At 46.4% G+C, this 26,690-nt stretch overlaps 1 protein-coding gene across 1 annotated transcript in view; it reads right to left on the bottom strand.

Moving 5' to 3' along the window:
* The window catches only part of SMARCAL1 (SNF2 related chromatin remodeling annealing helicase 1), a 979,995-nt gene that overhangs the window by 831,981 nt on the left and 121,324 nt on the right, over positions 1–26,690 (bottom strand). Inside the window, exon 4 of the mRNA XM_069616809.1 lies at positions 7,016–7,276. Within this exon, the coding sequence (XP_069472910.1) occupies positions 7,016–7,276 (261 nt within the window). The remainder of the gene's footprint in view (positions 1–7,015; positions 7,277–26,690) is intronic.

Here is a 26,690-nt window from a genome sequence, read left to right as displayed (position 1 = left end):
GAAATTGGTGAATTTGTCTAAAATGTTACTGTGAGGGGGTCAAAGAGGCAACAGAACCAAGGGAGGACCCTATTCTAGTAATGAGACCCAGCCAACAAAAGGTTAACACAGCAAATCAAAAGAAAACTACATGTCCCAGAAACCACCACGAGAAACGAAACCAAGGAGGGGGCAGAGACAGAATTAAAAAGGGAAAACGGCATAGGTACAACCCAATCATACAGCATGAAAATAGGTGTACCAGAGACTGGCACTGGTGCAATGCAGTCAGCCCGCATATAGATGGGTGGCCCCAGAGACATACAGGGTGGGGTCAAACAGTGCATGAAACTGGGTGGAATGAGGAAAGAAAACGCCCTGCAGGTGTGGGGAATGGGAGGGAAAACTGGCTGGAGACTGAAGGGAGGGGAGGAGCAGAGAGGGGGTTAAATGCAGCAACAGAGAGCTCACCAGGTGTTTCTGATTACAGCTGCAAGTCGAGCGGGAGACCAGAGAGGAATGGAAAGGTGATTGCGACTGGGCGTACTAGAAGGCTCACTGAGAGGCACAGGGGAGATCCCTATCAGAGGCGGACTCGCTGAGTAGAAGCGCCAGCCGTCAACCATTAATCAAGGACTGTGCCTTCCGTGTGGATTTTTGTCTTTTTGTTTTCTTAACCCAGTGAACAGAGGGTGAGTCAGACTGAAGGCTAAGGTCCGTGGAGAAAAATAATTAAGTTGACTTTATTTTCCCTTTTAAAGATGCGAGAAGCCAAGTGGAGCTTCTTTTGAACTCTGGACTTCATTAACCCTTTCACGGAAACCAAACCTCATGAAAACTAATACTGTTTGATGTGCACAAGGAGAGCTGTTTAGGTTAACACCGCAATAAATCTTAAAATTGTTAAACCTAAATCCGACTACAGCCTACTATTTTACAGTTACACTTGTTTTTTTTTGCTTCAGTAATACACTTCTCAAAGTTGCCTAATAGATAGTGGTCATTCATAGTAATCACCTTTAGGTATAGCATGCTGCGCCTTAACCTCTACATAGTAATCGGTTTTGTCAGGCCCAGTTCTAACCTTATTGCTTCAATGGGGAAGCCTGTGTGTAGTCCTAAAGCTAATCGCCAAATCTTGCCCCCGAGAACATTCAATTAAGCTACCACTTTTTCAGCAAAATTTCAAGATCATATAATATTCCTGGTACTATACAAAATGTATATATCTTGAGAATTCCTTATATCGATGATCGGCATGAAAAGTGAGTGTCACTCTTTATTTTAATTTTTTTTTTTTTTTTAAAGATCTAGTGGCCACGCGGTATCAAAGGCAAGACTTCATCTTCACTGTGCCAAGGAGCACCCAAAGATATACAATTTGATTGGATTTATGTTCTTGCAATCCATGAGGCATTTATAATTCAGATGGCTGAGTTTTTTGCAACAAACTAATATCTTCGTTTTGTTGCAATACATTTTTCAATTATTACCTTTGACATAAGCAGTCATTGCATACAGAGAACGGTGCAGCCCAGTTGGGGTCTGATCTATTATTACCAGGTCGTCAGCATAACCCAACCAGTTTATGGGGCGATTGTTTATCTGGGGTGGGAAAGAGTTGGCATCTTGCAGGAAGCCTTCATATCTGAGGTATACAAATTGTAGAGAAAGTGGGCCCGGACATAAGGGTTAGGTAACTAGATGGCGTGGTAAGAGTGGCATTGCAATAAAGCAGCTGTACATGCTACACACATCTATTCTCGAGATGGGGCTGATTTCCCATTTTACTACTGCGTCCATACATTTTTTAAATCCGATGCCAAAATGTTTTATTGTCTTTAGAGTGCAAAGAATGATATATCAATTGCCATCTTGCCGTATTTGCAGTGCAATTGTATTTTCCAAATCAACTTCTGTATCTGTTTCTCAGATAGTTCAATAACCAAGTGTATCCTATGTTCAGTAATAATGTTATTTTTGCTGCATTTTCCTTATCTGGCATCTCAATGACTGTTTCCACTCAGCAATGATTGCATCAAATTCTTGCCTGAGTATTAGTGTGTGCCCACTTGTTGCCTGTAGTGCCCAAGTATTGTGCTGTTTGAGACCATTTGTCAATTATTGTGTTAATGCTATTTTCGTTTGATCGGAAATAATTGTCCAATATTATCATGCAAATAGTCATTCTCTTAATTTGTGATTCACCCCAAATAATCCCATTATCCTGCTTATATGCTCCTTCAAGACATTCATTTTGATCTTTTCCAAGAATGCCCCCAATAGACAAGCAGTTGGGCCTGACCACTTATGGTATTAGGACATAGAGAAATTGCTGGTCCGATTCAATCATTTTTCTTCAGAGAAAATGAAATGTATTGTGCTTTGGTTGCAGCTCTATGCCAAGTACCAAGACAATCAATCGGATCCTAATGCATATAATGCCCAATTGTGCCACAGGCATAAACCACACACACAGAAATAAGTGCATGCATGCATGCATGCTGGAATAGGTTGTAGCTTGGGCACCTGTGAGAAAGGCCAGAGCTGCAGAGATTCATAGACCCTTCATTTTCTCATGTTGGCAGCATTTGTATCCCAGAAGGAATGTGCCCTGTAAGACCACAAGGGGGTTGAAAGCTCTTGCGAAAAGCGATCTCACGAGAAGGAGGGATTGAGCATGCGACCTTCCACATCCCAGCTCCAAGTAATAGAACCCAGATGCCCCGTCTGAAGACCCCCAGCATTCCAAGGTACTGGTGAGCCCCAGACCACCGACCATAAAACTGTTAGACCCCCAATCAATCAAGAAAAAACAGAAAGCAGGGACCAGTTGCCTTCACCATAGGTCACGCAATATGTTTTTTTTCTCTCTGGGCACCTTGCAGCACAAATCTAAAACTAGGGTGGGGCACTTTGGACAGGCACTAGTGTGTCTGAAATCAATCTGTAGTCTGTTAGATGCAATTACCTTGTCTGCAGTACCAGGAGCACTTTAGGTTTGAGATAAAGCAGGTATTGTGTTTCTTCGCAAAACATCCAATTAATTGTTGCTTCATGCCGGATGACACGCAAGAAGGAACCCACGTGGAAGAAGATGGACAGACGGGCCTGGGACCAAAGGCCTGGCATCCCCTATGGAGCAGGTAGCCTATGTATAGGGTCTCTCCAACCAGTCATTCGGATTTGTACCGTATGTAACTTACGTCACTGATGATGATGTGTGTCTTCACAAAGTGTTGCTCATGCTGATTTTGCCAGAACGTTACCTGAAAGAGAGAGTGCCTTGTTGGTGCATCTTTTTGTGGGAATAAATCTTGTTCTGCTTGCAAGAGGTGTGCTGGGCCTTTTTCCCTAGAGGGTTGCATTTTTTCTGGTGCAAGCGTTGAGGAGATTCTCTACAATAGCAATGGATTCAGGACCATTTGCACAAATAAACATCTTCTGATAGTTCCACAAAATCAATGTCCCTTGTGGTAATGACCCTTAAAGAAGGGATCAAGTGTAATAAGTTTGTTGTACAATAGTACGCCAAGAAATGGGGCTGCCTTCTTTGGCTGTGAGGTGGACATTGCGAAAGTTAGCAAGATATGTAAAGAACTGTATATGAAAGAAATGTACATCCTGACAAACTGAACTCGTGTTTTCAAACTCAAGAGGGGTCTGAGCTTGTGGAAGTGAACCCGAGAGACTTGTGTTTGAAATTGAAATAGGCCTAGGCTTGGTGAAGGCAACCCTAAGAGGCCTGTCAAAGTGGAATCTTAAATACTGTGTGTTACTGAAGGAATTGAAGCTTGGGCAAGGGAACCCCAAGGCACAAAAGACATTGACAGTGTTTGAACTATGGAGATGGTCCTATGAACAGCCCCTTTTGATTGGACTCATTCTTTTGAAGCTGACCAACCTACACTTGGTGAGAAGACCACCTGAACCCAATCCTGGTTTTCTATTTTTACTGAACCACCACTTTTTGCTTTTGAAAGGCTTCCCAAACACATTTCTGTCAAAGACTTCCAGACTTCGACAGCCCTTAAAAACATCAGTTAAGGGAACCATCCCTTTAGTGTTAGGGACAGATGGGCATTACACCAACCCAGGAACTTTAGTAAATAAAGGTTGTTAAACAAATATCTTTGAGTCTGTGTCTCTCTTGATACCATGCCTGTCTCACCATTGGTAGAAGTGAAATCAACTTTGGACAATGCTATAACATCACACTTGGACCATAGCACAGCATCATTCACATTCTGAGGTGCGTTATGCTCACTCGAAGTATCGTACAACTTAATAGAACTACAGCTAATATTAGTGGACCCCAGAGGCTAACATCTACAGGAGGTTGAGAATTGTTACGTTTATTGTCCATTTTAGAAGAAGACAGCTGAATTTTCCATTGTGTTAGGTCTAACCAGCGAGGAATCAAGAGTGGCTGCTTTGCATTTTCCTGAGCTTTTTGCTTGATTTCCACTGAGATCAAACCTTTCCTCCTGTTTCGTGAACCGTAGTGGTTCGAGCTAACAGCTAAGGAAAGGGAAGAGGTTATCTTCATTCTAGATTTTGCAGACAGTTTTGCTTGTTGGTTATTTTTAATTTGTACTCATTTTTTCCCTACTTTTTCAAACTTTTTTTGAGGGCCCATATCCGGTTTGCTCTGCGTAGGTTGTAAGGCATTGTTGGTAGCCAGATGGATTAGTCTAACCTGCAAAACAGATAAGCAAGAGAAAGATTTTAACAACCACAGCAGTGCCTTTCTCAGCAGTCGATGGTTAACAGTCTTCAAAGGGCCATCTCCGACGAGCGGCCAACCGCACAGTGGCACTCTAATAGCAACAAAAATAATTTGGTCCTCAGTGGATCTTGAGCACCCGCTTCTTCCTTCCCTGAAGCTTCCTCCTCTTCGGGCAGTGCTCCCCATAAGGTATCTGTCTGAGCATCCAGTATGATGTGGGCGCTTTAGCGACTTCTTCCCCTCTCTATCACTGCCGGTCCCGCACCTCCTACTCGGTACTGGCCACGGGCAGCCACACACTTCTGGCTCGCCGCAAGTGTAGAATGACCTGACAAGTGAACATGCATTGACTGTATCTGAGACATATCTGTAAAACTGTGCATGTGATTGTATATTAGTTATTGTACATGTGTTCCACGTGTAAAGTATTGCAGAGCACTCACCTGTAGACAAAATATGGCTGAGTCCCATGAAAAATTCAATCCAGCTGAGCTGCCACATAGCCTCTGAGATATCAATCCATGCTGCACCTTTACACTCTTCACACCATCACTCCAATAATGTTACTACGCTAGCCATCTAATAATTGAACAGTTGCTTTAACTATAAATACTATTAGCATGAAATGTGATGCTCCTTTTCTCATGTCTGTTCAGACTGCAGTCTGTAGAGGGGCCATTTAACTTACAGCACTGTGCAGCTATGACCAATGGCAGTAGACACTATACACAGTGCTCCAGATAAGATTTCGAAGTGGAAGTATTTTACTCCCTGTTTTTTAAAGTTGAGAGTAAAATGATTTGTAGGGAGTTCAATTCCCAATCGGAGTATTCTATAAGCAAGTAAAATTATGTTGTAACTGGAATACAGATTTGTTTTGTAATAATCATTTCTTTGCCCCTAGTTATTCATGCACAATAAAAGATGCATGTTTACTTCTTACAATCAGGCACTAATAATAGTAGTTTATTTCCGTGTTACTACGTGCACTACTGGTCCAAACAAATCCTTGGAGCTGTGTGGTTAAGAGCAGGGGCACAAGGTTCTACGTGTCTGTTTACTGTTTTTTGTTGGGAGTATTTGTACTCCCTTTTTTTATTTTTGCGAGTATTTGCCGATTATTGGGACGCAACATCATCCAATACACCCTTATCTGTAGGGCTGACTATATCAAGTAACAGAACATAGCCCTTTCCCCCTATTTTAGTATGGCCAGACATGGCTCATTCGCTTGTGAAACCGAGCTAAAGTGTTCTGGTGTCCTACAAATTTCATGATATTTGGCTATTTTATCTATTATATGTGATTCCATTAAAGAACCCACGAGTGACGACAGGATGATTCGCCTCTAGTTTACCAGCTAACTAACTCCTAAACTTGCCTTTGTGGTGCAGAATTACAACCACCTTGTCCAGTCCCTAATAATCATGTCTTTCTTTAGCGAGCGAACAAGGTTATCAATGGTGCTGCTGATATCCCAAGTCCATCTGAGAAATGCTCAAGGTTATCAATGGTGCTGCTGATATCCCAAGTCCATCTGAGAAATGCTATCTTTGGTAATTTGTTTAACGATCATGCATACGTTTTCCCTGTAACCTGAAGGACTGCTTTCTTGTTCTTACTTCAGCCCATCACAGCTTTTAATTATTATTGCGAGTCCCCACCAACAACTGAAGTCATTCATGTATATTTAAAAAAAAAAAAAACAGGGAAGGCCATAATTAAAACAAGAGGGTACCCAGAGTTGAATTCAATTACATATGAACACCGCAACAATGGACGTGCCCCAATGCACAATGTTTCTTCTGGGGAGTTTAAAATGTCGGACTTGTGCAATGTCTCTTCGGCACTGGTATGAACTCCCCTGTTGACAATCTTGCATATCCGAGATAGCTCACAGATCGCAGGGTAAAAGACCTTTGAGACCTAAATGTTAATCTGGCAGAATTACATTCTGCTGATGAGATTCAAATAAATACCCACGGTTGATATGGCGGCATTGCTCACCTCTGGTGATTTCAACAAGAGCCAATGGTGACCAGTCGCTCATTATAAACCATGAAGCACTACCATGAAGAACTTGACTAAGGACCTTGTATGTCTGAATGGTTTTAAGCCCTGGTGAATTTTAGCACCTGTAGACAACATGCATTATCAAAATCCAGGGAACGCAACTACGGTTTACAGTGCAATGAAAGCAGAATACCTGTCAAAAGGAACATTACCTCACACTGACACCCATCCAATAAGGGCTTCCAACACTGACTGGTAGAGAGAACAACATGCACTGAGGAAAACAAGACTCACCGTAATTCTTGGAGGGCATCTGTTTGAAAATTGCAATGGCCTCCACATGATACATCATCTCCACCTCAAAGTGGGACCGGGATATCAGCATGCACTTCCCCCTCACAGTTGCAGAAGACCTCTGCCAGTTATTGCACATCAGTAAGAGGGCATTAATGACTTGGCTGTTGCTTATGGTGTTGGAACGAGGGGTGATATCCATGATCTCCACACCTTCGAGGGGCTTCAGTGCAACAGCAGGCAGGGCTCCAACAGCATCCACTAACCGGAAACAGAAAAACAGCTCAGGAATTAGTACACAACAACGAATATGGATAGGTATGCACTTAGTTTGCTTCTGCTTTCATTATTTAGAACCGCACACAATTCTCAGCTGATTAGAAGGGGTGAGCATTCCGATACTATTAAGCACAGTAGACCAGTTTAGGAGCTGAAGCGATTCGACATTCAACTGTGACAGGTTAAAGTATTGTTGCAAAATGTAAGTCAAACTATAAAGTGTAATGAAATAAGTAGTACATTTATTTAAATATGTTTATGTTGGGTTAAAAATATCAGTTTATGCGTTTTGTGTTGTGGAGTTGGAGATCTTCCTTGCAGTTGGAATGGAGGATTTAGGGTTGTTTTCACTATTCGCAGATTACTGCTATAGCGGAGAACGGGTGGTTTCCTCAAAGCAGTCAGCCTATTTTCTGATAATGATATTTTTAGATTATAGTTGTTTCAGTATTCCAACAGTCCTCAACTGTATAAAAGTATTTTCAGTACATACAATATTTTGTTATACTTATTAATTCTACAGTATTTTGTATATTTTCTATGCGTACATCAGATCACATTTTCCCCTACAGTTTTACTAGCTTTTAGATCGACATTTTTGCTTGCAAAATTATCACATTGACCCGTTCTATAAGCGCATAATCAATGTGTTATGAAAGCCAGGGACAGGATCACTTGTTGCTTTTTGTGAGGCTCATCTGATGGCCTTTCCAGTTTATTAGATAAAGTGTATGTTCTCTGATGGCTGGGTTGATAAAGGCAGATAATGGAATGCAAGTGATCCTTCCTTGGAAGCATTCTGTTGGCTACTGATGGGACTGAGATGAGAACTCAGCCGTGTGCTACTGCAGGAGGAAGAATCCATCACAGAGCATGCACCTCTCTCTCCATTCCTGCTTAAGGTGGGAAGCAGATGAGTGGGTGCCCATTGTCATGCATGTTTCCCAGCACTACACTCTACGACCTCTAGGAAACTGCAGTGGGAGATTTGTTTGCATTTGGATAGCTCTCCTCAAGCCGGTCCTTGACCCCTCTTTTTCTACTGCCTGGAAGGAGAAGAGTATGAGGGGTGTCACCATGTTTATCTGTAGATCTTTTGGCTGCACCTTACTCTACATAATGTCACAGATGGCACAAGAATTACTCCAAGCCTCAGAGATGGTTCAAGGGTTTGTATTGGTTTTTCAATGGGCCCTATGGCAGCACCTCCTCCTAACCCAGGTGTCTCTGGCCCCAAGTTAGTAGGTAGCGATTATTGAACCCCTACTGCCTGAGGTGGGGGCCTAAAGCCAAGGTGCCTAATCTCTATCAGTGATTTCCTAAGACTGTCTCTACCGTCTCTAATGGTGTTCTACTGGTTAGGCGATTTAAAGTATTTGAATATAAAGCGAAAGAGACAAGAACAAAGCCTTATGGGACTTGTGGTACGAAAGTGAGAAGTGAAACTAGAAATACCGGAGACACAAGCTACAGCCAGGATATCAGGGGGGTCCCGCACAGGCCTGGGGAAAAGATACCATGCTTTTTCGAAAGGCCCTGATATTAGGAAATAAGAAGAGAACGAGGAATTGTGAATCAAAGTGGTCCTGCGACGGGTCGAGTAAAATCCTGCGCCTGCGACGGGTCGAGCAAAATCCTGCGCACAGTCGAAAGTCTTCGATTTTGTTGAAGTAAAGAACGTTTGGAAAAGTAGGTAAATTTGGTCCGAGCCTGGCAGAGGGAGATCAATTGAAGGTTTTTTGTTAAATATATACATAATACATGATACATAAAGTAAACTACAGGGATTATGAGACATACAACCCACTAAACAAAACCTCTTATTTCTGCTTACTTAATTCACACAAAACCAACACAACCACCTCTCTCATAGCAAACCGCACAGACTTCACAACACCGCAACAACAAACTACCAACACATAGATCGCAACAACAGCACGCAAGGTCTTGCTTCGATTCTATTTGCACACCCAAGCTCAGTGCACAGTGAAAACCGAACTGAAGCTGCCAACAGTACACCATCTCTTACTTTCCTACGCCCTCTACACCCACAAACCCACTCCATCCACCTTTCTTTACAGAACCGCCTGAGCGCCTGGAGACCAACTCCTTTGGTGACAGTGAGCTATATAAATACCTTTAACAATAACATTAAAGTGGGTCTGAGCCCGGCAGAGGGGACCTGGGGTGAACAGTAAATCACCTGAGAAGTTGTACATGCAAAATCCTAAGAAGAAAGGGACTTTAATGTTTTTTGTTTTGCATCAGGCCCTCTGAAATACGAGACTTTGAATGGCAAAGAGACTTTGGCACAGGACGCCCTGATGTTGAGGTTTTGACCTGCATCCTTTTGCTAGAGAGGCCAGAGAGTGTGCTATGCTCGAGTGTGCCACCTTCTCCTGTGCTGAAAACGTGGGAAAGGGAAGCCAATGGCTGGAATATCCTGACATATAATTTCTTGAACACTTTTCTTTTGCATAACATTGTTTCCCACACTATTTGTATTTAGAATTAAGGGTTGGCAATAGGTTTATTTGTATAGGCCTTTTTATTTGGACAAGACACAATTAGGACTGCGTTATTATTTGATGGTCGTAGTTTTTTTCCATCTTTAGATTTAGGATTAGATGGGCATTTTTCAAACCCAATTGAAGTTCAATAAACACCCTTGAACTGTGATCACTTGTGTCTGTCTTACTGTTTGATACCATGCCTTCTTTACACTTGAAACATAGGGTTAGCAGTCATATTCCCCTCACAAAGAACTTGCCCAGCAGGGGGTACGTGAACCAAGCTCTTCGCACATAGAATAGTGATAGCATAACACCAGTGGGAGCACCACCCAAAGAGCAGGATAGGTTAATTGCCTCTGCAGTGCAAGCTCCCCACAGATAGAACAAATATAGCATTCAAAGTGAGGAGTTGAAATGGGAAGGCTAACTCTGCTTCTGAAATCAGAAGAGCCCCACATAATAGGAATTTCGTCAACCGTAATTTTAAGGATTTTAACCTTATTACAACAAGCTAGGTGTGTGCCATTTCCTGGCCGCTCTACAGCTGGTCCACTTCCTAAAGCATGTTTCAGAAGGGGATGTTAATATTACAGGAGGCCAAGTCACTCAATTTGCCCGTAATTTTTCCTCTACATAGGTCTGCACATTTGATCTCTTATGTATATATTTTCATTTTAAAGACGCAAAACACCCTGGCCAATTACAATGCAACACAAACATGACTTGTATTATGTGTTTTGAGGTTTGGTAGCAGAATTGTCTCTCGATGATTAATGAAAGTCCTCATTTACTGGAACTAGTACTGCTTCATGGTATGCCAGTGTTGTGGTCAATGCTAAAATCTACATCTAATCCAGTAGTCTTCAAACTGGGGGGCCTCAAGGATGTCCAGGGGGGCCCAGATTCTTTGAAAAGGGATTTAGAGGACTATACGCAGTAGACGATTTGCTTATATTTTAAAGAACATGCCTCCCCTAGACATCCTTTGGGCCCCCTATGGTGCCCAAACCCTAGGTTGGCGGCGTGGGGGGTCAGAAGCAATATTTTTACTCAAGGGGGGCTCAGTATGAAAATGTTTGAATACCATTGATCTAATCTCATGGTCAAATGTCGGCTCGCCGACTTAACCTTAAATCCTTCAGAAGTCAGTAAACTGACTATTGACTGAGCTAATAATAATCACAGTGCTAAAAAGTTGGAGGAATCCTACATGAAGCACTACATCAATATACACAGATAAGCATCAAAACATGTGTTCTGGTTCTGTCAGGCACCTGCCTTTGCAGTGACCTCTGCTCTCAACTGGAGCGTAAATGTACAAATAGAAAGAAAAAAGGTGTCGCATTTGCAAGATTTTAATGGCTAAAAAGGCCTGGTGCAACACTATCTGGAGGCCAGCTACCCGCATTCCCCATGTAGTCAGCGTGTAAGCACAGGGGAGTGTGGGGGGATTACAAGGCTCAGTCTACAGAGGTTTGCATGCCTCATACTCCTGCCCAGGTGCATCAAGTAGGGCCATTGGATATACTCGGTAGGTATCCATAACATTTCTTGAATAGTGTAAGGCTGTATCGATTTGGCTAGTAACCCCCATTTGGGGGTCTCTTCGTCTGACAACCATAAACAGTAGCTGGGCTGCCAGGTAATATGATTCAAAGATTCTGGACTAATAAACCTCCCAAGTGGTGTAATTCCTGCAGAGTGGACAGCCCCAAAGGTCTATGGCCTTTCAACCATATAATATCTCCAATTGTAGCATCCAGTCTTTTAAAAGTACTTTTAGGTATGCTGAATGGCATATTAGTAAAATAATACAAGAGCTTGGGGCGAACCACCATCTTGGTAAACGCGATCATTCCCATAAGAGACAGCAACATACTGCTTTAGGAAACGTACAATCCTCTCAATAGCTCTCAAGGTGTTGTCAATGTGCGTATCATTGAAGTCTCTCCTCATTTTTTAATACCAAAGTAAGTGAATGTAGCCCGCTCCCACATTAATGGTAGATGAAGCAGTGCGAAGGGAGGAATCTACGCCAAGAGGCTAACAGGAAGATTCAAGATTTGCCTTTATTAATTCGTATCCCAGACAGGCAACCAACATTATCAAGCACCGCCAGCAGCATAGGCACGTTCCTTATTGAGTTTTGGATGTACAAGAGCATGTCATCCGCATATGGCAAAATCACGAGTCTCTCCACAGAACGTTATCCCCATGACCATCATCTCTCTTCCTTACCCACTCTCGACTTGTCCAAAACCATTCGCCCCATCTTTATTCTGGGTGTTAGAGGTGTAAAGCAATTTCATCCACTGCAGTATAGAGGGGCCCAAATAAAACCTCTGCACAGTAGTGTAAGGAAGGCATGGTATCAACAGTAAGACGGACACAAGTGACCACAGTTCAAGGGTGTATTGAACTTCAAAAAGGGTTTGAAAACACGCCTATCTAATCCTGAATCTACAGACGGGAGCAAGCTATGACCAACCTTGGCTTCAACACAGACCGGTCTGGCATCAGTCTCCCCAACTCACTGGCTGTGCTGACTTCACTAGCGATGCTTTGTTGCAGGAGCCAAGGACAGTACCATGGCAGCAAAATATTCTCCTTGCCTTGACTATCGATGCAGGAGAGCCCCTGGTACCTCCGACACACACTGCAGCTTTCTTCAGCTCCAATTCCAGGTTTTATGTTTCCTATTTGTGAAGGTTCCTGAAAGTAACAGTCTTTCGGTGAAAAGATCAAGGGAACTTCCCTTCCTGCTGTCTGTGAGAAAGTGTTTCAGTTGGGAAAGGGGGAGGGGGTTGAATTCCTAAGTATCTGACCTGGTAGGGTGGGGTAAAGATGTTACAGGGAAGGGATACCGCGTCTCCCCATCCGGTGTTCCGCTTCCACTCCCCGAGTATCCCTCACCCAGGTGATCCTCCCGCACTGGTCCACCTCCAGGAACTTGATGCAAAAGCGATAGCGGTGTCCTGACCACCTGGATGACAGATCCTAGTGAGTGAGACACCTTCAGGTTTCTCACAGTAGCCCACATCCAATCTCAATAAACAGAGTCCGCATCCAACAATACGACGGCACATTGTAGATTCAAGTGTCAGGTTTAGGCAATAGCATGATGCAGGCGTCGTTAATTATGCGATGCATTCCAGCCAAGCATAAAGCCTGCCCGATACAGATGTACTAGGCATGCATCTACCCTCTGTAATCATGCCGCCATCAGAGCACTAAGGATCTAAGTCCTGATCTCTTCTCTATTGCTTTCTTTTTACCCTTCCACTAGTCATCAATCCCTGCCCTGTCTTCACTCATCTGAAGATGTCTTATACCAATACCTATTCCCACCACCTCCTCCTTTTCTCATGATCTTACAACCTTCTTCCCCTTTAGTGTAGCCACCTCCTTTATCACTTTCTCCTCATCATCCATTACCTCCACGTCCCTAGTTATTATTGCCACCTTCCACTTCCTTCCGTGTCTCACTTCCTCCCTCCAGGCTTCGGTTACTCCTTCCAGTCTCGGTAGGATAACTCAGCGGCAAAATGCTTGCCTTGGAAGCAAGGCGGCACGGAGCAACACAGGTTGGATGCCCGGGTCCGTGTTTAGAAACCTCTGGGTATTCAGCGCATAATAAATAACCTATCATATCATGTCATGCCATCCGTCCATCTTCTCTGGTCTCCACCTGCCACTCCACTGCATGTTTTACTATCCCCCTTTATTTTATTTTACTCCCTTCCCTGTGAGTCCCTTTGATCTAAACACTTTCTTTTCCAAAGTAGAGGCAGGAGTGGACTGGCACTCTGAAGATTTCCCGGTAGGTCTCTGCACCCTGGGCTCTTTTGTGTGTTATTTCCAAATGATGCCATTGGAAAAGGGTTGGGCTCTCTGAAAATGTGTAATATGGGCCTTTTTGAAAATTATTTCCAGGGTCTCTTGTTTTCCAGTCCACCCCAGAGCAGAGACCAACTCCTCCCCTCTCCTGCTGCCACCTCTCCGACTCTCTTCTGCAGCATGCTCCCGTCTCCAGCCTTCATTCACAAATGTTCTGCAGCACCTCTCTACAGCAACTTTCCCTCTAAAGTTTTTGCCAAACAAGAGCCACCTGCTCCTGTCAGCCACCACAATCTACTGGGCTGCTGTGCTTCTATAGTAACATTACCTCTCCACCTGAGTTGAACCTACAGTTGTGAGCCTAAGGTGCATGAGAGTTTTGATTGGATACGCTCTCTGACTTCCTGATGGTCCGATTCCACAAGAGCCCCGATGGCTATTTTGAAACTCTGTGCAAAGAGAGGCTGGACAACATACCTCTGTTGAAGATACCCTGCTATGCTGCTGTCGGGAAGTGGAGTGTGTTAGGGGCCTCAGGGTCTTACGGTCTTTGATAAGAGTTTGCTATGGTCTCAATATTTTTTAGGAGAATTTTGTTTCCCTGATCAACTCTGGGTTTTCTGGTTTGGGGTAGGGAATGGTACCGTGGACCATGTAGTCCATCTGAGGGTGGTTTGCCCATACATTTTTGCTGGTTGGGCCCTGAGACAGGATTTCCTGATGTCTTTGTTGGCTTAAGCGACTGGACTGGATATTTTGCCAGGTTTACCCTATGCCCGGTCCCAAATTCTGCTTACTGGATCCAGTCCGTGTTTTATATCGGTACAGGAAGGGCATTATGGGATATTCGTTTTCCATTATCTGCTTTTCTAGATACCTGGCTCTCTGTGTTGTGATCAGCAGACAAAGTTCCAGGCAGGGAACTTCGTCACACCTCTGTATATGGAAAAACAAGCAACACCCTAGAGGCATTTCCCCATCTTTGGGCATCATCAGCAATGTGTAATTAAGTTTCTTTGTACAGCGGGTACCGATATCAAGAGCCGAACGGACACAATGAGAGTTCTTGCACACATCTTACTTGTATGCTAAAGGAGATATTCATTTTGCTACAATTATTTTGCATCCAACCCCCAACACCTTCATCAGCGCTTTCTCCAGACAGACCCTAACCGACATCCTCTTTGTCGTTCCCTACCAGACCTATGGATCCATCATTGTTAAGAGTAATCTGCTGGTACCGATCCCAAGGGCTTTCCCTAATCGGTGAAGAGCCTTTATATTCCAGTACACCCTTTATTCTGATCAATCCGTGTTGCCCAGTAAATTTGCTTGTCTTTGCTTTCTCTCCGTCTCTTTACTTACAGGCATCTTCTGCTCCTGCAGTTCCTGTGAATACCTGTTTCAACTCAGGTCAGCTTGGTGTGTACCCAGTTTGTTATATGCTAGCATTGTCTCAGGAATCTACACTAATCTACAGTGCATATTGTGAAATATAGCTTTTGCTCTGTGCTTTCCGGCCAGACTCCTGACAGATTGACTGAACCCAAATATTTGATTCATAGGGCAATGCTTAGCATAGCTAGATCAAGATGTTTTTGAAGACATTTATTTTTTTTAAAACTGTTTATCCCCCACCGCCTCCAAGCAAACAGCCTGTGAAACCCCTAGAGTCCGTCTTTTGAAAGACAATTAATATCTCTGTGCTGAGTATCGTTTGCATAGTTTCTATAACCCCAATATTTACCAGGTTACTCACGGTAGTGACCACCTTACTCCTAAGTCCATAGTCCCCTTTCCTCCATACTTATGGGACATCTCTCCGTCCTGTGGGACGGGACCGGAGCACATTGTAAAAAGCATCCAAATTTTTTTCAAAAATGTGTCCGTCCCTCTCATTCCTGCGCGGGGCCCGGCACACAGCCGTAACCCCGCCCACCTTTGCTCCGCCCCACGCATCGCCCATCAGTCCTTTTCTATCGCAGGGTCCAAGACCCATTTGCAATAACAGAGGAACCTTATTAGAGGGGACGGCGGGCGGGCGGGCGTATGGAGGAAAGGGGACTAGGAGTAAGGTGGTCACTACGGTGAGTAACCTGGTAATACTCCTACGTCCAGTCCCCTTTCCTCCATACTTATGGGTGATTCCCAAGCACTCCTTACAGGAACTATGGATGGATGGAAATACCCCTTACTGAAACAGGTTCTTCACCACAGCCTGGCCGAATTGAGCGTCAGCCCTAGAGCTCACATCGAGGCAGTAATGCTTACAGAAAGCATATGGGGAGGCCCAGGTAGCCGCTCTAGCGATGGACTCCCAGGGAACATACTTCTGAAAAGCAACCGCAACTGCCTTGCCTCGCACCTGATGTGCATGGATACCCTTAGGAGGTTTCAGCTTTTGGACGGTGATACAGGCAGCAATCCATCTGGAAATGGATGCCTTAGACGCCGGCCTTCCCTGGGGTTTACCGAAGGTCACAAACAGTTGGGTAGAGCTCCGAAGCTCGGCCGTCCTGTCCAGGTAGAACTTAAGAGCTCTTCGGACATCCAGGCAGTGTAGAACCCTTTCCGCCTCCGAGGCAGGGTTCGGAAAAAAGACCGGAAGGGAAATCGACTGATTCAGATGGAATTCGGTCACTACCTTTGGTAGGAAAGCTGGGTTCGTCCGAAGGACTACCTTGTCCTTGTGAAATACCAAGAAAGGATGCTCCACCGACAATGCCTGGAGCTCACTCACTCTCCTCGCTGACGTAACGGCGACCAGAAAGGACACTTTCCAGGACACGTACTTGAGGTCAACCGTAGCCATTGGCTCGAATGGTTTATGGCACAGCGCCGTCAGGACTACGTTTAAGTCCCAGGGCAGGTGCAGACTACGAACCGGAGGGTAGATGCGTGTCAAATCAGCAAAATGTCTCTTCACCACCGGGTTAGTTAACGAATAAGAACACCGGTCTGTAGAGAGGTAGGCAGAAATCGCCAAGAGATAAGTCCTGCAGGACAAGACATGAACCCCTGACTCTGCTAGGGAGGAGACAAAGGACAGCACTGTGTCAATCGTCGCCACCCTCGGGTCCAATTCTTTCTTCAAACACCAATGACAGAACCCGAGCCATTTACTCTTGTATTGGGATCTGGTCGAGGGTTTTCTGGCTGCCTGGATAATGCGCATGTTATCCGCAGACAAACCCAAAGTCTCTAGAGCCGTGAACTCGGGCACCATGCCGCCAAGTTGAGGGATTGTGGGGAAGGGTGCCACATCTGCTGTTCCCCTTGGTGAAGAAGATCGGGAGTTTCTGGTAACCTGATCGGCGGACACACCGACAGGTGTTGAAGTTCTGAGAACCAAAACCTGGCCGGCCACCACGGAGCTATCAGTAGAAGAGAACAGTTGACAGAACTCTTCAACTTCCAACTTGCTCGATGAACCAGAGGAAGAGGCGGGAAGGCGTAAGCTCTCATGTTGTGCCATGAGATCTTGAGTGCGTCCCCCAGAGAGGAGGCTCCCAGCCCCCCTCTGGAGGCGTACTGAGGAAGCTTCTTGTTTACCGCCGTGGCGAAGAGGTCCACCTCCGTTGTGCCCCAACGCGAGAAAATCCATGATAGGATCTCCGCCTTCAACTCCCACTCGTAGCTGACTACTGTCCGCCGGCTGAGGGCATCCGCGGTGACATTCAGCCGGCCCGGGATGTGCACTGCAAGCAGCCAGACCCCATGAAGCACGGTCCACTCCCAAATCTGGATGGACAGGTCCACGAGAGGGGGAGACTTTGTTCCCCCTTGCTTGTTTATGTAGTACATTGACACCGCATTGTCCATTCTTATGCGTACCACCTTGTTGACAATGAGAGGTCTGAACGCCTTGAGCGCCAGAAAAATTGCCAGAAGCTCCAATTGATTTATGTGCAGGAGCTTGTCCTGAGATGACCAGAGGTCCGAGACCTGAAGACGATCTAACGTCGCACCCCACCCGAATAGGGAGGAGTCTGTCGTGATCGTCACCATGGGGCTTGGGTCCTGAAACCCAACACCCACTGACAGGTTGCTGAGAGAAGACCACCAGACCAGGTCCACTCTCATGGAATCCGGAATCATTATCCGTTTGGAATCCGGGTCCACAGCCTGACGCCAGGAACTCCGAAGAGCCATCTGGGTCTGCCTCATTTTGAGACGAGCAAGAGGAAGAGCCAGCACACACGAGGCCATGAGGCCCAGAAGCCTCTGGAACCACCAGGCCGACATGCTCTCCGACTGCGTAAACATCAGACACATGGCCAACAGATCCGCCATTCTGTCCCCGGTCAGATACACACGGCAGTCTATCGTGTTCCAACGAAAACCCAGGAAAGTCAGGTCCTGTGAGACCGTCATGGAGAATTTCCGCCAGTTCACCGACAGCCCAAGATGGAACAGGAGCTGAAGGAGAGACTGGAGGTTGCCCACTGCTGCCAACGGGCAAGGGCTGCGTAGGAGCCAGTCGTCCAAATAGGGATACACATGGATACCCTGGAGACGAAGATGGGCCGCGATCACCGACATCATCTTCGTGAAGACACGCGGCACCGAACTGAGGCCAAAAGGAAGCACCCGAAACTGGAAGTGCTCCTCTCCCAGAGAGAAACGGAGGGATCTCCTGTGTGGGTTCTAAATCAAGATATGCATGTACGCATCCTGAAGATCCACCACGCTGAGCCAATCGCCCGCCTGCAACGAGGAGCGAATTTGGCCGGGCGTAATCATCTTGAATTTCTCTTGGGGTAGGGAAATATTGAACTGGGAAAGGTCTAGGATGGTGCGCAGGCCAGCCTGGTTGGGTTTGGGCACCGTAAACAGCCGGGAGTAGAAGCCCTCCCCTCGCTCCCCAAGGGGAACGGGTCCCACAGCTCTGAGGAGCAGAAGTTTCTGAACCTCGGCCTTGAGGGAGGGTGAGCCCGACAGCTGAAAAGGAGGGTTGAGGGGTGGGGTAGGGGGTAAAGGTAAGCGGAAGCCCGCTCGAGCGACTGACAAGACCCATCTGTCTTCTGTGATGGTCTGCCACGCCGCCCAATGAGACGCAATGCGTCCTCCCACCGGGGTCTCGTGCGAGCGCGGAAAACCCTCATTTGGCAAGTCTATCGGTGGTGGTGCCACCTGAACCTGATGAGGAAGCTGAGGAGCGGGAGAAATACTGCGTACACTGTTGTGTACGGTTGTTATTCCCCGCAGGAGTATCCACTATGCGATTTTTGCGGTCGAGGAAGCCCCTAAAACCAGAGAAAGGTCAACCTTGCGACAACGGCTTTTGAGTCTTGAAGGGAGGTTTAACCAGAACAGACAAAGATTTGGCCGTCTGAGTGCTGTCTTTGGTTTTGGTGAGCTCTTCATCAGTAGAAGAGTGAAAAAGCTCCTTACCATCAAATGGAAGGTCCAGGACCTCGTCTTGCACCTCCTTCGAGAACTTAGTGGCATGCAGTCATGCTTGCCGCGAGGTATCAACCCCTAACATCAGACCCCGAGCCGAGGTGTCTACGTGATGAGCCGCAGCCTCCAGGAGATCCTGGCCAAGACCCTGGCATCGGAAAGGCTTCCTCTGAAATCCTCCAGCTTCTCGACCGGGATATGCTCCTCAAACTCCGACAGACCCCTCCACATCCGCATGTTAGCGCCCGCCAAAATCAATTCTGCATTGGCCTGCCTGAGCTGCAAGGCCGAATTGGCAAAGATTTTCCTCCCTAGGGAGTCCAGGAGCTTGTCCTCCTTTCCCAAGACCTGAGTCGCCGTCGCGGAGGAGGAAGCTGCAGGTCTGGATTGCAACGTGGCCACAGCCACCACTGTGGAGGAGGGAGGCGGACAAGACGACAAGGCCACTTCTTCCGAGGATTGTAGCATGTACCTCGCGTCAATCTTTTTATTTACAAAAAGTCCCGAGTGTGGCTTTTCCCAAACTCTTTGGACCTCGGACAGAATGTCCTTCTGCAAGCACAAGCCGGTACGCTCCAAAGGAGACAAGGTGAACGCCCCAGAAAGCACGCCCTCCTCCGGAGCAGGTGCCTCGGGCACCGGAACATCTAAGAAGCTCATCATGTTCAGTACCCGGTCATGGAAAGCTCTGATAGAGCGGGGCAGGTCCTCGTTGTCCTGATCACCTTGAGGGTCATCTGACAGGTCAAGCACTTCGTTGTCCACTGGGGACAATGGCGGCACAGGCGGAAGCGCAGGGGGAGGCACCACGGGGCAAGGGAGGCGCCGGCGCAACCACCGACGGGACGGGTGGAGCCGGAGGCGCGGGTGGGCATATCTCCTTGAAAAGCCCCTTCAAATATTCCCTCATGGGGTCGGTGTGCATAAGCGCTTGAAATTTACCGAAAAAGGCGTCCTCAGGAGATTGTTTTGGAACCTGAGTAGGACTCTCATGAGGTGGACAAATCCAGGGACGCAACGGGGAAGGGTGCCACACCGGCCCCTCCGCCGACGTATCCACATAAATCAAGGGAGCCGCCCCCGCGGGCAACGAAACATTGTGCGGAAGAGGCATCCGGGCGTTCCAATCATAAACCGGCCGGTAAGGATGCGCACAAGGGACCTTAGGTTCACCCGAAGGACCGATGGCGTAGTTGTAGGGGTAGTACCTAAAATGGTCGTCGTGGTCGTGGCGGGAACAGCCGCCATTTTGTCCTCATCTGAGGGGAACTGCGGCACTTGAGGAAGTGAGGCAGGGGTCCCCGTCAATGGATCAGGGGTCTTAATTTTAGCCTTAACGTAAGGAACCTCGGCAGAGCCGGTACTATGAGGCCTGGAATGTTTCTGCGACATACCAACCGCCAACTGAGCCTTCGAAGGAAGAGCCTCGGCACTGCCGGTAAAAGAAGAAACCTTCTTTGCCCCCTCAACAGATGTGGTGTCACCACAAGAGCAGGAACGGTGCGCTGTCACCGACAGGTCCTTGCCCGGCCCCTCAGAACTGTTGGTAGCCTTAGCCTCTGTAAGAGGGACCTCGGACCTAGGCCCGGTAGAAGCCTTATCGGCACGGGCCTCGAACATGCGTTCGGTAACCTCAAGCCCAGCCAAGACCTCGGGGCGTACCCCGGTTTTGTTTTTGAGGGAAGCCAAAAGAACGGCCTCAGAGCAAGCTCCGGTACCCCACGACTCAGTAGAACTGGGTCTACACACAGCCCCCACAGGAGGGGCCTCAGAGTGTACGCGGTGATGACAGGCCCCTTACGGAGACCCTCGGAGAAAACTCCGGTAGAATTATTAGGCCCGACAGGCACCTCAGGGCGAATCCCGGTAACAGAGCGATCAACGCCCCTCCCGGCTCGAGAGGAACCCGGGAAGGTATCTCCGGCCGGGGTGCTCTGAAAATCAAAGAACTTACCGGGCATTTTTTCTTCTCGTCGATGAAGGCCTGAAAATGCGAAGGAAGAGTCTGTCCGAACACCTCCTCCCACCGCTCCAACCGACGTTGAAGAGCCCGGACCGAAAGGGAGTCACAGTAAAAACAGGAGTCCCAACGGTGTTTCGGACCCAAACACTCTAAACAAAGAGGATGGGGATCCGCCCTCGCGAAGCGACGGTGACACGATGAACAGTCTGGAAAATCTAGTTTAAAAGACATAGACAGACTAGTAAACGAATGCTAGCGAGAGCCAGAGAGGGAAAAACGGAAGAAAATCTTCCGAGGATGCAAGTGCGTCCAGCCCCGATCGTGCAGAGAAAAGGACTGATGGCCGATGCGCGGGCAGAGCCAAGGTGGGCGGGGTTACGGCTGCGTGCCGGGCCCCGCGAAGGAAAGAGAGGAGGGACACATTTTTGAAATAAATGTGGATGCTTTTTACAAGGTGCTCCGGTCCCGTCCCACAGGACGGAGAGATGTCCCATAAGTATGGAGGAAAGGGGACGGGACGTAGGAGTAGATATCAATACATTTAATATGTACACTGCAGCCCCAACTGATGGCTGCCTATGAACTTCAAGAGGAGAATTTTATTTATTTATTTCTATGATTTATAAATGATGATTGGAGAATGATTTAATAGTACAGCCAGAGAACTACCCTCCTTTTAGTGATCTTGTTGCATAAGATCCTGGGGCTTCTGTGAACTCAGTATCAGAATACAACTATTCAAACAAATTGCCAACACCCAGTTACATGTGTCAGTTACCCCAAACAAAAACACCCTATGTTTAGAGAATGGGTCTGCGTGTCAAATATTTTCAACAGTTTTTGGCCAAACCCACTTCTGCTTATCCCGACTTGTTGTCAGTAGAAAGGTTACAGGAATACACTAGACAAGAGCTGGTTGGAAGGCAACAACATATAACCCAGTGAAGATTATTCGTACTATGTATTATCCCAGTGAACCTATAAAGAAATGCACTTTCACTGTTCAGTGTGTACAGGCTGACACCCTGAATCAAGATTACAAGACTTTTTGTTGACGCTATACATTATCCTGAAAGACAAGCCTGTAGCCGCAACAATGCTACCCATGCCTCTAAACTTTGTTCTGTGCCACAGATATATTCTGACACTCTTGAGGTTTATGCCGATCCTGGGCCTTATGACAAAGATTCTGTCAAACAAAAACCAGCTAAGTCCCCCGAGGACAACTTTGATCAGAAAAGTTTCCTGAAATAGCTATTTTCTCTAAAGAGGCAAACCATGGATTTAAACAATGACTATGCAATCCTGTATTGTCCAAACTTAAGAGGGATACATTTCATCTTCAGATAACCCATGTCACCCTGCACCAGACATTCTCTCTCTACTTATTGATAACATTAGGATTCCAAAAGAGTTGTATGAGCTAAAAGAAAGAGCGTTGGAGCAAATAGAAGCATTGTAGCAAGAATATGCTTACCAGTTGCAGGTTACTTGGGATACCCTTCCCGCTCAAGATGCCAGCGAGGCTTCTTCTAACTACTATCTATTTGGTTAAGACCTTTCTTTACCCTACCTAGTGGTTCATTTGAAAGGCCTCTTATGTCTCCTGCTGAGTCGAACTATGCCTTCTGACACTTCTGCAGACTATGTACTAGATCTTTTCGAGGAGCCTAACTATACTCTAGGCTCCAATCCTACCTCTGCCCTAACTCCTCTCTTGGTTCAAATGCAAGCATCCAATCCTGCCATGCACAAAGACAGCAATGCAATTGGCTTTTCTAGTGATTACAACACCACCATTTGTACAGTATCCGAAACAATAGCCATTCCGACAACCGTCTTCGTCCGAGACTGTTTCAAAGCTTGCTACGGCCTGTGACCTGAATCTGGATTGTGCATCCATGCTTACCCCTGAATCCACTTCAACACTCGAAGTAATCCAAATACCCACGCCTGAAACAAAACCACCAGAAATGAATGAGGAATACCTTGAATGCAAAATCATACCCTTCAGTCTAAAGAAAGGTTCAGTAATGGATTGAGTGTTTCAAAACCTTATGATTAGTACCATTATTAGTGTTATGCTGCTTGAACATTTGAACCAGTGGAACGAGGTACCTGCAACTCCCTGTCTGTGAAAGGACTTTGGTCGAGGTTCCACTAACCTTGCACTCAGCAGTATCTCCTGCCAAAGCACATGAACACTCTGAGCCTGTCACCAACTGCATGAGTGTGCTATCCACAGTACAATGCCACATTCTGCCTGCAGGAATCCCCATCCCAGCTGAAGTAATGCCATCAGAAAACCAGCTTTCAGTGGCAAAGAGAATACTTGCCCTTCCTGAAAGCCATCAAGATAGTTCAGTTTTGCCACAGCCGTCTGCAAAAATAATGTCTTTGCATTTGGGGTCATATTCACAACCACTGCATCCCAGGAACATCCGAAACCAGCAATTCCTTTGTCTGTGCCAGCCTCTATTGCAGTATCCACTAAGAAGCTACAGTCTGCAGTTCTGTTTTCTTGTGTACCAGCCTTACGTTCTGATGTACCATGTGAGTCGTTTGAGTGGGCTGTAAAGATCACCCTTTTGCCTTTTTCTGATCAAAGTACTATATTAAAAGACTATAAAACCTTTCCCTGGGCATTGATTTTTACTTTAGTGCTTCAACCCTTACTCTGGCTACGTCAGCTTGAAATATATAACGGACTTTGCTTTCTTTTGGGACACCCGATGGTGCCCTTTGAGAGGGGGGTGGTGTCACGATGCTACCCTCCTGCCACCGAGCAATGCTGCATGAGCGCATTCAGAGACACTGTTCATGGCATAATTGCAGAGTTAAAACCTACAAACTGCTTCTGCATTCATTTTCTTGTTTCACCGCTGCAGTGTTGGACCAATCTAATTTCATGTTCCATTCCGGGTTTTGGGTTAAACCAGCAGATGCATTCTGGTACATGTATGCTGCCCCAAGAGGCAGAGGGCTGGAAGAGGCATACTAAATACATTTGTTTGCAGCAAGCAACTAAGAGCTGGAGAAGCACTGATTGCATTCACCTGGTCCATGCTACTGCAGGCTAGGCTGCAGAGAGCTGGAAAGACCTTAATTGCAATCCACTGGTACAGGCTACAGAATCAGGAGCTGGACTTCATTGAACACAGCTGCCTGAGCCTCCTATCAGCTCCACCCAGTTGTGCTGTTGGCTGGGAGGGCTTTTATAAGCTCACTTTGAACAGAGGCAGTTGTTCAGTCAACTGCTTCCACTGGGAATTTGTGCTTTTGAACCTTTTCTGAATATCCAGATTTTGGCTTTTGATTCCTGTTTCTTGTTGCTGCTTTGCAGCACCGTTCCAGTCTGCTTTAGCAGTCTGCCTGTTTTTGAACCTTTTCCTTGATTTCCAGTTTTTGACTTCTGAAACATTGTCCTGTATTGCTGTTAAAGACATTCTGTTCTTTGCTGATATCTTTTCTGCCATTCTGTTAACACCCGGTTTTCTGTAAGCAGGCCTGTTTCCGCCTAGCTTTTCTCTCTTTCTCTTTGCAATCCCAGTCTCTTTCAATGTTCCCGTTTGTTCCTTGCCTGCGATATAAATAGACTTCAGTCCATAGTTCTAGTGCCTATTCTTAAGTACGCAGTTTCCTGAACCCCTCGTATTCGCTGTGTTGGCAGCGATCTTGTTGGAGTCCTTTGCCTTGTGTATTCTGATATTCTGGTCTCTGCTTTGTACTTTGTTTCTCTATCCTGTCCTGTAACCAGTTAATTCTTTCAACACTACTTTCCACCTGTATTATATCTTGGTCCACTGTTGTGCCTCCGCTTTGTATCTGTTTAGTGTGACCGCTAGGTTAGTCTCCATTCAGATCAGATAAGGGAAAGACTTCTGTTGCCTTTGCCTAATCCATTGGAGTCTTACCTGACTCAGCATATGGTCTCTAGTTTTACCCTTACACTGAGTTCAATAGTCTCTTTGGCACTCCTAACTCATGAGGCTGCTGTATGCCAGTTGTTGAGTCATCTGCTGATACCGATCCCAAAAGCGTCACCTAATCGATGGAGACCCGTGATAATCTAGTACACCCTTTATTCTGATCAATCCGTATTGCCTAGTATATTTGCTTGTCTTTGCATTCTCTTTACTTACAGCCAGCTTCTGATCGTGCAGTTCCTGTAAATACATGTCTCAACTCAAATCAGCTTGGTATGTAATGTGTTTCTGTTATATGCTAGCATTGCCTCAGGAATCTACCCTAATCTATAGTACATACTGTGAGATAAGAGCTTTTGCCCTGTGCTGTGCAGCCAGACTCCGGACACTAACCCAACAATGTGACCAACGAGGAGTAGCCCTCATCTACACAGAGAACATCCAAGTCTCACCCATCACCAAAGCTCCTCCAACACCTAACCTGCGGAGGCCTGCGTGACTTTTTTTTTTACCATTCCATTTTTTATTTTACCATAAAAAGAAAAGAAAACAACCACAAGCATAGTTACGCCTTGAGCATAATACAGGTGACTCCATAGAGAAGCATAAGTACAGGAACACAACAAAGCAGAGGGTACCAGTGGGTTATATTACTCTGACTGAAAGGTCCAGGATTAAAACAATGAATGCATACTGTCATATCGCCTCAGCCTTCTACCACCTACCTACCCCATATCTTCAAAAAGTTTTGGGGCAGCCACTTGCCCTGTACACTTTCCTCTCCAGGGATGAGCAGCGGTTCACTTCTGCAGCCCACTGGCTTAGTCTTGGATGCTCCGCAGAGCCACTGGATGCTGCAATCAGTCTCTTGGCAAGCCCCAGTGTTACCACCAGGCACGATTTCTCATGTTTCGTAAACCCAGTGTCTTCCCATATCCCCAGCAATACCAGTTTTGGTTCTAGAGGTACCTGAATGCCCACTACAGTGGACAAGTTTGTATATGCATTTCCCCCAAAAGACTTGAACCTGTGCACAATCCCATAGTATATGACAGAAGGTGCTGCCTTCCCTTCCGCATCTGAGACATGCATCACTTCCTACCATGCCCCCACCTGGTCAGAGCAGTGCAGGTGTAGTATACCCTGTGGAGAATCTTAAATTTTATTAGCCGCAACCTAGCCGCTATTCTCACTTGCCTTGGGAACATTAGAGCTTGCACCCACTCTTCCGGTTCTAACCACCCCCACGTCCCGCTCCTACTTCTTCCTTAGGTGGGTCAGATCTCTGGCCCCAAATGACGCGAGCACCTGATATAATGTGGACGTAACCTTGGAGGGGATTTCTGTCGAGAACAGATTAGCCTCCACAGGAGAACTCCTTGGAACCTCTCCCAGGGAGGGAAATTGGGTGCTCATGGCGTGCGCGATTCGCCATATTTCCCTTACAACTCCTCAAATGAGCCGAGACATCCCACTTGCACCACATCTGCTAAGGTGTCTATTCCTTTCGCTGCCCAACTCCCAAGATACACTAGTCAGGTGAGTGTTATGCCAAATGGGCTGATCTAAGGTCGGTGTTCCGCCCCATCCGATGTCCTGATGCGCCTCCACCCATAACTGGCATGTGTGCCGCGTCAACACGGGGAGAGCCCTTCTGTACCTTGTCCCCCCGTACAGTGCCTGTCTAGGTCTCCGGCCCATCATTCTTTTGCATTCAGTTGCAATGTGAGGGAGTGTCAGGTGCCCATGTAGCC

The sequence above is a fragment of the Ambystoma mexicanum genome, chromosome 9 (genome assembly GCF_040938575.1).
Source record: "Ambystoma mexicanum isolate Mex_15411 chromosome 9, UKY_AmexF1_1, whole genome shotgun sequence".
Classification (NCBI taxonomy): Eukaryota; Metazoa; Chordata; class Amphibia; order Caudata; family Ambystomatidae; genus Ambystoma; species Ambystoma mexicanum.
This window is presented reverse-complemented; position numbering and strand designations above follow the sequence as displayed.